The sequence below is a fragment of the Ovis aries genome, chromosome 23 (assembly GCF_016772045.2).
Source record: "Ovis aries strain OAR_USU_Benz2616 breed Rambouillet chromosome 23, ARS-UI_Ramb_v3.0, whole genome shotgun sequence".
Lineage (NCBI taxonomy): Eukaryota > Metazoa > Chordata > Mammalia > Artiodactyla > Bovidae > Ovis > Ovis aries.
This window is the reverse complement of record NC_056076.1, coordinates 38109155-38120263: the sequence shown is the minus strand read 5'-3', so window position 1 is coordinate 38120263 and position 11109 is coordinate 38109155. Positions and strand designations below refer to the sequence as shown.

The window sequence follows — 11109 nt, the reverse complement described above, 5'->3', positions numbered from 1 at the left end:
CCAGGAAAGAGGCCAGCAGAAGCCCTGCCTCCGCGACCCCACCGCCCCCCAGGAGCCCTGCGCCCAGTCCCCGTCCCCCACAGCCCTCTGATCACCGCCTCCTCACCGTGGGGCCGGCAGGTCGCAGACCGCTGACCACCACACTCTGGGTGGCCTGGAAACGTTAAGCTGTAAATATTTTGAAACAAGGGAGCGATTTTTCCCTGTGTATTTTGTTTTTGTGCAGTTTCTCTCCTTTTGCAGCGTTTTAAGGTCGCAGCTGGGCACCCCTTGCTGACCACTCGAAATGTAGTCATCCTCCATATCTTAGACCCAGACAACTGAGTTAGAAGCAGTTTCCTGGAGGTCCTCTTGGAGAGCATTGTCCTCTACTGGACACGATGTTTCAGGGAATGTTTACTAGGCGGATGAACACAGGTGGTAAGAGCTGGGATTTGAGGCCCTGTGAGCATCTGGGAGTGGCATGATTCAGCGAAGTTAGTTACCTGCCCTGAGCCTCAGTCTTACTATCAAACAAATGGGTTCAGTGAGATCCATATTCCTGGGTCATGAGACCATGTCTATTGAATTCTTTTTTAATGGCAATGAAGAAATACCATTTCGGTCCCTTTATATTTTTTTTTATATTTATTTGGTTGCTCTGGGTCTTTGTTGCTGCAGGAGGCATCTTTGCCCTTCGTTGTCTCATGGGATCTTTGGTTGTGGCATGTGAATGCTTAGTTTCGACATGTAGGATCTAGTTCCCTGACGAAGAATGGAACTCGAGGCCCCCTGTATTGGGAGCACAAAGTCTTAACCACTGGACTACTGGGGGAAAGTGTGAAAGTGAAAAAAGTGTTAGTTGTTCAGTCCTGTCCAACTCTTTGGGACTCCATGGACGGCAGCCCGCCAGGCTTCTCTGTCCATGGGATTCTCCAGGCAAGAATACTGGAGTGGGTTGACATTTCTTTCTCCAGGGGATCTTCCCAACCCAGGAATCAAATCCGGGTCTCCTGCATTGGCAGGAGGATTCTTTACCATCTGAGCCACCAGGGAAGCCAGACAAAAGAAAGCAGCCATAATGATTAAATCAATAGCATAATTTCTTTTTCAAGTTCCACTGAATAGAAGGACCATGTGCATTTTTTTTAATCAATCTTTTTGAGAATGTTCCTCTTAAATGAAGTGTTTCCCTTACTGCATGTAAGCCCCTCACTTTCTGTTTCTGTCTTGACGAGATTTATTAACTTCCCCATCCTTGGGCCTCACTCTACTACACACCTCCTAGAGCTCAGACCTCAGTGGATTCTTTTTCTTTTTTTAGACAGAAGGCTTTATTTCGTTATTTGTTTTGGACTGCATTGGATCTTCGTTGCCACATATGGACTTTCTGTAATTTCGGGGAGTGTGGGCTACTCTTTGTTGGGGTGCTCAGGCTTCTCATTGCAGTGGCTTCTCGTGTGGGAGAGCACAGGCTCTAGGGCATGTAGGCTCAGTAGTTTTGGTGCATGGGCTTAGCTATCCCATGGCATGTGGAATCTTCCAGAACAGGGATGAAACCCGTGTCCCCTGCATTAGCAAGCAGATTCTTAACCACTGGACCACCAGGGATGCCCCCTCAGTGGATTATAAATCATTTGTGGTGCTGAATCGTGAAAGCAGAATTTAGAAGGGGGAAAAAAAAAAGACAGAAGGAAGTGTTCAGTTTGCAAAATGAAGAAAGAGTGATGCTGGGAAAATTGGGGGATGTAGTTGTCTGAGTTTTGCCCTCAAAGTACGATCTAAGAGATCTGAATTTTTTTTAACTTCCTATTTGATGACTGACAGGTGGTACTTCTTTGACTCCAATAACCCTGACAGAATCATGCCAGGCTCTACACACCAGTAAAAATCACAGTAAAACCCCTGGAAGAAGAGCTATGACAAACCTAGCATATTAAAAAGCAGAGACATCATTTTGCTAACAAAGGTCCATGTTGTCAAAGCTATGGTTTTTCCAGTAGCATATACAGATGTGATAGTTGGGCCATAAAGAAGGCCAAGTGCCAAAGAATTTATGCTTTTGAATTGTGGTGCTGGAGAAGACTCGAGAGTCCCTTGGACTGCAAGGAAATCAAACCAGTCAATCCTAAAGGAAATCAACCCTGAATATTCATTGGAAGGACTGATGCTAAAGCTGAACCTCCAATACTATGGCCACCTGATGTGAAGAGCCAACTCCTTGGAAAAGACCCTGATGCTGGGAAAGATTGAGGGCAGAAGGGGGTGACAGAGGATGAGATGACTGGATGGCATCACTGACTCAATGGACATGTGTTTGTGCAAACTCTGGGAGATGGTGAAGGACAAGGAAGCCTGGTGTGCTGCAGTGCATGGGGTCATAAAGAGTCGAACACAATTGAGCGACTGAACAATGATGACAACACCGAAGCCTCTGGGGTGCGAGACCCCATGGCAGACGGTTCCCTGTTTCAGAGGGAGCCAGTCACAAATTCTTACCTCCTTTGGGCACTGGGGCTTGACCAACCCATTGGGGAAACAATGTCCCAGGGTTTCTTTCTGTCCAGTCTGACCCTAGTAGATGCCTAACATCACTGCCGCTGCCCTAAAAGTCCCTGTTGATCCAAGCCTCCAGTTCCTTCAGTTCAGTCGCTCAGCAGTGTCCGACTCTTTGCAACCCCATGGACTGTAGCACACCAGGCTTCCGTGTGCATGATCAACTCCCAGAGCTTACTCAAACTCATGTCCATCGAGTTGATGATGTCATCCAACCATCTCATCCTCTGTCGTCCCCTTCTCCTGCCTTCAATCTTTCCCAGCATCAGGGTCTTTTCCAATGAGTCAGTCCTTCACATCAGATGGCCAAAGTATTGGAGTTTCAGCTTCAGCATCACTCTTTCCAGTGAATATTCAGGACTGATTTCCTTTAGGATTGCCTGGTTTGATCTCCTTGCAGTCCAAGGGACTCTCAAGAGTCTTGTACAACACCACAGTTCAAAAGCATCAATTCTTCAGCACTCAGCTTTCTTCACAGTCCAACTCTCACATCCATACATGACTACTGGAAAAACCATAGCTTTGACTAGACGGACCTTTGTTGGTAACGTAATGTCTTTGCTTTTTAATATACTGTCTAGGTTGGTCAGCTTTTCTTCCAAGGAGCAAGCGTCTTTTAATTTCATGCCTGAAGTCACCATCTACAGTGATTTTGGAGCCCCCCAAAATTAAGTCAGCCACTGTTTCCCCATCTATTTGCCATGAAGTGATGGAACCAGATGCCATGATCTTAGTTTTCTGAATGTTGAGTTTTAAGCCAGTTTTTTCACTCTTTCACTTTCATCAAGAGGCTCTTTAGTTCTTCGTTTTCTTCCATAAAGGTGGTGTCATCTGCACATCTGAGGTTATTGCTATTTCTCCCAGCAATCCTGATTGCAGCTGTACTTCATTGAGCTTGGCATTTCTCATGATGTACTCTGCATATACGTTAAATAAGCAGGGTGACAATATACAGCCTTGATGTACTTCTTCTTCCCAATTTGGAACCAGTTTGTTGTTCCATGTCCAGTTCTAACCGTCTCTTCTTGACCTGCATGTAGATTTCTCAGGAGGCAGGTCAGGTGGTCAGCCTCCAGAATCATTGACATGATTCCTATTGACATGGAAGAGATGATAATGGTCACTAGATGGCGCCAAGTTGCATTTGGCCCTATGAGGAGGTGTAGCCAACCCCATCATTACTCTAGGAATAATGTGACACTCCCTACCCCCACCCCGAGAAAGCAATGGCACCCTACTCCAGCACTCTTGCCTGAAAAAGCCCATGGACGGAGGAGCCTGGTGGGCTGCAGTCCGTGGGGTTGCTAAGAGTGGGACACGACTGAGCAACTTCACTTTCACTTTTCACTTTCATGCATTGGAGAAGGAAATGGCAACCCACTCCAGTGTTCTTGCCTGGAGAATCCCAGGGACGGGGGAGCCTCGTGGGCTGCCATCTATGGGGTTGCACAGAGTCGGACACGACTGAAGCGACTTAGCAGCCCCATCCCCCAAATCACAGGTATCACATTGTGGCAGGATTTTTACTGTAAATCACAGCAAATGATATGATACTGTATTTGGCTGTGTTACCCTGTTTTGATTATTCATGCTGGAAGGAAATAGCTGACAAGCAATCAAAAGATTATCCAGAATACCAGACATCTGATGTTGGAAGGTGGCATTTCATTTTGTTGGTGTATCAGTGGGCAGAATGTGTGGAGAACCCATTTTGACAAAATAATGAGTTCACACTGTAGGAGAACTCCCAAGATGATCTATTTTCTTAGATCAGATGGTGACTCACGCGGTAAAGAATCCACCTGCAGTGCAGGAGACACCAGTTTGATCCCCGGGTCTGGAAGATCCCCTGGAGAAGGAAATGGCAACCCACCCCTGTATTCTTGCCTGGAGAATCCTGTGGACAGAGGAACCTGGCAAGTTAATGGTCCATGGAGTCACAAAGAGTCAGACACAACTGAGTGACTAACACACACACCCTAATGATGGTCACTCCCTGTCCCACCCACTCTGGTCTGCAGATGAGTGAGTGACACTGAGTGTTGTCCCCTCCAAAATTCCTGGGAATCGGAAGGTAGCTCCCTTGTGGTTACTGTGCAGGGAACTCAGTCAAGTGAGGGGAGCCATCAACCATGCACCTGTCTGCATCCCTTGGCCTCCCTGTGCTCGTGGGGAACCTGAGCCCAGCCTAGTCCTGCTCCAGCTCTGCCTCCACTGGCCACCGTGAGCCTCTGCTGGCCTTATTATCTCTCAGGTACCTTAGCTAAAAACTGTGGAGGATGGAGTGCAGACTGCTGAGCTGTGTTCAAATGTAAAGCTGTGTGATTCATGCAGAGCTGGGATGGAAGGTTTTCCTGGGGGAGCCTCTGCCAGCCCCAGGTAACTAAACAGCAGCTACATGTCTATTATTCTCATTGCCTCCTCTTTCTGAGCACACGTGATACCGAAATGTGACATCTGTGCTTTCCTCTTCCTTCAACTCTCAGACAACCCCTAGGACGTAGTAAAGTATCTCTGTCCCTGTCTTTTATGGGTTAGGAAATTATGCCAAATTGCAGGGCAGCAGAACAGCAGGACAGAGAAAATCAATCTTCCTGTTCACTGTTTATCACAGGACACTTTTTTTAGTGATCTCCAGAGACACCCTGAATATTGAAGCAAGTATTTCATTCAACTAGATAGCCCAAGTGGCAGTTAGAACCATGGGTAACTAACTGGCATTTGGTGTTAGTGTTAACAACAGTCCCAAAGGGAAAGGCTGGGGGTGGGGCTGGGAATGAGGTGGGGGAGAAAGTGAAGGAAACACAATAGTCTGAACCACTTTTTAAGGGGTCTGTGGAAAGCTGGTTAAGGACTTGTTCTTTACCGAGGGGCTAGTTCCCACTTCGAAACTTCCTTCATTTCTTTGTTTTCCTCCATCGTGCTCCATACATGCAAAGCTGAGAATAGTGTATCCAGCTTCCTCAAGACCCAGGGGTCATCCTCAGATGCTTGCAGGGAGGGGCTGGTGGCTGCACCGACCCAGGCACCCGGTTTGATCACATCCCCTGAAGGACAGCGCTTCAGGGAGTGGGCTCCTATGGGCTGCCTGAGGGCTGGTCTCCCACTAAGTGAAAGTGAAATTTACATCGCTCCGTCACATCCGACTCTTTGCGACCCCATGTACTGTAGCCTACCTGGCTCCTCCGTCCATGGAATTTTCCACACAAGTACTAGAGTGGGTTGCCATTTCCTTCTCCAGGGAATCTTCCTGACCCAGGGATCGAACGCGGGTCTCCCACATCGGAGGCAGACACTTTACCGTCCGAGCCACCAGGAAGTCCAATCTCCCACTAGCGGGTGCATTTTTACAATATTTTACATATTTTATAATAGGAGATGCTCGTGCAGTGTCCTCCCTCTCAGAAACAACACCACAACTCAGAACACAAGTTTATATAGTGAGCATATACCCGGAAAAGGGAAGGAAGGAAAGGAGGAGGGAGGGAGGGAAGAGAAAGGAAAAGAAAGGCAGGAAGAAAGGGAGGAGGATCTGAGTGCAGGTGAACACCATTTGCAGGAGGTTATGACAGTGTGCTGGGGAAGGCAATGGCAACCCACCCCAGCATTCTTGCCTGGAGGATCCCAGGGACGGGGAGCCTGGTGGGCTGCCGTCTACGGGGTTGCACAGTCAGACAGACTGACGACTGACGCGACTTAGCAGCAGCAGCAGCGTGGCAGTGTGCTCAGCTCACCCCTCCCCAACCCCCTCCTTCCCCCTCCAAACCCCCTCAACCAGCACTTTGCCCTGTTCTCAGGGTTAGAACACACAGGCTCACAACCTCTTTGCTTTTCTTCTTTTTTCCAATGTTCTTTTTTTTCTTCAATGTTCTTTATGAACCGCCAGAATCTTCTCCATGAGTTACTTTGCTCAGTGTTAGCTGTGGTTAATATTTTCCCAAGAAGGCAGACTGCCCCTGGCCTCATCTGTGTTACTCATTATTTCTCAGGGTTCCCTGTTGCCTGGGAAGATTTCTACAGATGGCCAGTCCTGTCTGTTTTATGTCGGTTCATATTAATCTCTGTTTCAGAAACTTCCATCTCAGAGATCGGTGTTTTTCAGTCCTTCTCCTTCAGTCCTGCGGGGGGTGTCACCTTTAAGGAGGCCCACATCTGCCCCCTAAGCAGGGACCTTAGTCTATCAACAGACCTGCTTTCGCATTCAATGTCTTGATGTGTTTTGTGGGCCCTAATATCCAATGGGTGTCAGTTACAGTATCAGCAGTTAAAACCCATGCAGAAATCAGTGTCTTTGTTTTCGCTGTCTTCCAGTGTCATCTTGCATTACAACATATAAGAAGACACCACCTCCAGTCCCACCCAGAACTACCACGAAACCTTTCATTTCTATCACAGCCCAGAGTAGCACAGAGTCGGCCCAGGATGCCTACATGGACGGACAGGGCCAGCGAGGGGATATTATCAGCCAGTCTGGACTGAGCAACTCCACGGAGAGCCTGGACAGTATGAAGGCTCTGACAGCTGCCATCGAAGCCGCCAATGCCCAGATCCATGGCCCTGCGAGTCAACACATGGGCAACAACGCCACCACCGCCACCACCGCCGCCGCCATGGCCAGCGTCGCTGCAGAGGACAGGAAGAAGGACCACTTCAAGAAAAACCGATGCCTGTCCATTGGGATCCAGGTAACAGCCTCCCTTTCTTAAAAAAAATTAATTAATTAGTTACATGTTGGGGAGCTTCCCTGGTGGCTCAGCTGGTATAGAATCTGCCTGCAATGCAAGACTTGGGTTCAATCCCTGGTTTGGGAAGACCCCCTGGAGAAGGCAACAGCTACCCACTCCAGTATTCTGACCTGGAGAACTCCATGGACTGTATAGTCCATGGGGTTGCAGAGTTGGGCACGACTGAGTGAGTTATTTTTGGCTGCTCTGGTCTTTGTTGCTGCACACAGGCTTTCTCTAGTTGCAGTGAGCAGGGACGACTCTCCATTTGCTGTGTGAGGGCTTCTCGTTGCGGGAGCTTCTCTTGTTGGGAAGCACGGGCTCAGTAGTTGTGTTATATGGGCTTAGTTGCTGCATAGCATGTGGAATCTTTGCAGACCCCTGGATTGGCAGGCAGATTCTTTTTTTTTTTTTTAATCTTTATTGACTCTGTTACAATATTGCTTCGTTTTATGTTTTGCTTTTTTGTCCACAAGGCATGTGGGATCTTAGCTCCCTGATGAGGGTTCGAACCTGCACCCCCTGCAAAGTCTTAACCACTGGACCACCAGGGAAGTCCCAGCAGGCGGATTCTTAACCACTGTACCACAAGGGAAGTCCCAACAACTTCACTTTCTGTCCTTTGAAATAGGAACCCAAAATCAAGAAATGTAAACTTTTTGTTTTCCAGAAGGTTTGCTCTCTTGCCATTTTGGATGATGTAGCTATTGTAGAACCAGACTCTCAAATTATTGGCTCTGGACTCCCCTAAGTTAAATGTAATTTTAGGGAGTTCCCTGGTGGTCCAGTGGTTAGGACTCCATGATTTCACTGCCACGGGTGCAGGTTCAAACCTTGGTCAGAGAACTAAGATTCTGTAAGCCATGTGGCCGCCCCCGCCCCACCCCCCAACCCCCCCCCACCAAAAAAAAGTGATTTAAAAAAATTATGAAAGTGTTTTGTCAATAGACATTATTAGCAATTTTTTTCCCAAAAATATTCCATTTTTTAAAAATTGAAGAATAGTTGATTAGCTGCTTTTATTTTTGTTCTTCAAATTGAATGTTGTGAGACAAGGGGATGATAATTAAACAAACATGGATGCAATATCAAACATGAAGTGCCCTCAATTCCTGATGCACATTTGGAGTCTCAAAAAAAGAGTGGGCATCCAAGAAAAACCTGGGTTGCTGGGTGGTGTGACGGTGTGTTTGATGCTACTGAGTAACCATATGAGAACAAAAATGGGAACTACTTCACACAGACGTGGGAGTGATTACCAGTGAAACCAAAAGGGACGGAGAGCGTGGAAAGCAATAACGCACATCACAGCATCGTGAGGGAAGAATGTGCGCCAGGGTCAGTGTGATTGTGGGTTGCTTGATCATACATGTCATTAAAAAGGCGGAGACTCTGGCAGGCTTCTCAGCTCACATCACTGTTTTCTGCTGCCAGGTGATAAGATCAGACTGATTCTTGGGCTGATCAGTTCAGCTTGGCTTACCCTGCTGGAAGGTTCCTTCCATCCATGTAGAAGAGTCATTCTTTCCCCCCTGCTTTTTTTTTGTTGCTGTGCTGTACCATTCTGCAGGTGCCCTTTGAATAATAACTTCCTGACATGGCGGCCAATAAATCTGTCCACGCTGAACCAACTCTAAGGCACATCTGAGAGCGGGCATGGGGTACGTTTTCACAGCGATGATGGATGTTCGCCATCCACTCTGCAGCGTCCACTTTGAAAGGGCAATTAGACTTTCTCTGGTAGCAACAAGTCAGATGCTTTTATGTAACCCACAGGTTACCATGGCACGAGCTGTCAGGCTTCCTACAAGAACTTGCAGCGCTGGTGGCTTGGGACCAGGTGACCTCGCAGGAGGCCAGGGTCTGGAGCCAGCCTCCACCCACCCTCACCCCAACCACATTCCAGGAGCTGATTCCCTCCCACCGCCCAGAGGATTCTGAGGAGTGAGGAAGAGCAGAGGTCCCGCCTCTGTGTTGTCCCAGGCAAATTATTTTATCTTCCGGAGTCTGTTTTCTAATATAGCCCACCTAGGGTTATTTGGAGGACTGAGTTTACAGAATGCAGCTTTCTGTGAGGGTTTCAGTTAGGGATGATGAAAAAAGATTCTGGGGATAGATAATGCTGCTGGTAGTACAATGATGTGGATGTACTTAATGCCACTTAAAATGGACACTTAAAACAGGTTAATATGGAGAATTTTATATTATGTCTATTTTGCTGTTGTTCATTTACTTGCTAAGTCGTGTCCAACTCTTTGCGACCCCATGGACTGTAGCCAGCCAGGCTCCTCTGTCCGTGGGATTTCTCAGGCCAGAATATTAGACTGGGTTGCCATTTCCTTCTCCAGGGGAGAAGGAATAACCAGTCAGTTCTCCCTTCTGGAGAAAATTAATATTACCAGTATTTGCATCTCCCTGCAGGGTTATTCTGCACACGTGCTTAGTCGCTCAGTCATATCTGACTCTTTGTGACCTTGTGGACTATATAGCCCACCAGGCTCCTCTGTCCATGGGGATTCTCCAAGCAAGAATACTGGAGTGGGTTGCCATGCCCTCCTTCAAGGGATCTTCCCAACCCAGGGATTGAACCCAGGTCTCAGGCATTACAGGTGGATTCTTTACTGTCTGAGCCACCAGGAAAGCCCAAGAATACTGAAACGGGTAGCCTATCCCTTCTCCAGGTGATCTTCCTGACCCAGGAATAGAACTGGGGCCTCTTGCATCTCAGGCAAATTCTTCACCAGCTGAGCTACCAGGGAAGCCCTATTTTGCGCATAGTCAACAACATATGTTTTATTTATACCCTTTTTTTTAAACCCAAATATTAGCAGCATATACCTCTCACTAGTCTATATCTTGCCTTTTTTTTCACTTAACAATTTAAAGGTAATTATTTATCAGTCTTATTGTTCATTTCATTTAAAAGCTTCTATCTTATCACTTCCTAGGTCCGCTGGTTGGTTAGGTAACTCTCCAAATAATAAAGCATTCATGCACTATATGACATCCAACTTGTATTATTATTATTATTAGCCAGTAAGATGGAACTATTCTGAAATTCACAAAAAATATTGAGAACAAAGACTTTGTTTCAGAGACTGCACTGCTTCTTGAATATATGGATATTTTAGTGAGCCAAAGAATTGTTCTTGCTCTTCTTTGACCCTTTTTCACAGCTACAGAAATTATATGAGAGGACTGCAAGCTTTATATAGTTGTCTCATCCAGCCCCTACACCAGCCTTCTGGTATAGGTCTTGTGATCACCTCTACCCTAGAAATGAGAACCCAACGTCACACGTCTTGTGTTGACGGAGCCTAGATTGTACCTTCACATTTATTTTTAATTAATTTATTTTTTATCTTTTGGCTATGCCACATGGTATGTGGGATCTTAGTTCCCCAAGCAGGGACTAAACCCATGCCCCCTACATTGGCAGCTTGAAGTCTTAACCACTGGACCGTCAGGAAGATCCCTCCACCTTCGCATTTAATGTGACCACATGATGCAGCTTCTTTGATGGAGAATAATAATAGAAGGCAAAAGGAAAAGAGGGTGCCAGAGGATGAGATGATTAGAGTCCATCACTGACTCAAAGGACATGAACAAAGTCCACAAGATAGTGGAATACAGGGAAGCCTGGTGGGCTGCAGTCCGTGGGGTTGCAAAGAATCGGACATGACTTAGCGATGGAACAACAAGTAAACTACAATTTAGGCTACAAAATAGTCATCAAATTTCATTACACTGAACTCCAACTTAAATCTGAATCCCTCAGATATGTGAGATTATTACTAAGTCCTCGGACTCCTTCTCACAGTTTACCTTTTTAGGGTCAGAATTCTCAAAT

The 11109-nt window shown here is 46.8% G+C and overlaps 1 protein-coding gene across 15 annotated transcripts in view; it reads left to right on the top strand.

The window, feature by feature from the left end:
• The window catches only part of DLGAP1 (DLG associated protein 1), a 791650-nt gene that overhangs the window by 727191 nt on the left and 53350 nt on the right, over positions 1–11109 (top strand). For 12 of the 15 annotated variants that reach the window (XM_027960728.3, XM_027960727.3, XM_060405422.1 and 9 more), the window contains one exon: positions 6847–7220. In XM_027960728.3, coding sequence (XP_027816529.2) covers positions 6847–7220 — 374 coding nt within the window. The remainder of the gene's footprint in view (positions 1–6846; positions 7221–11109) is intronic. The other 3 variants (XM_042239658.2, XM_042239659.2, XM_060405423.1) reach the window with 1 other exon arrangement.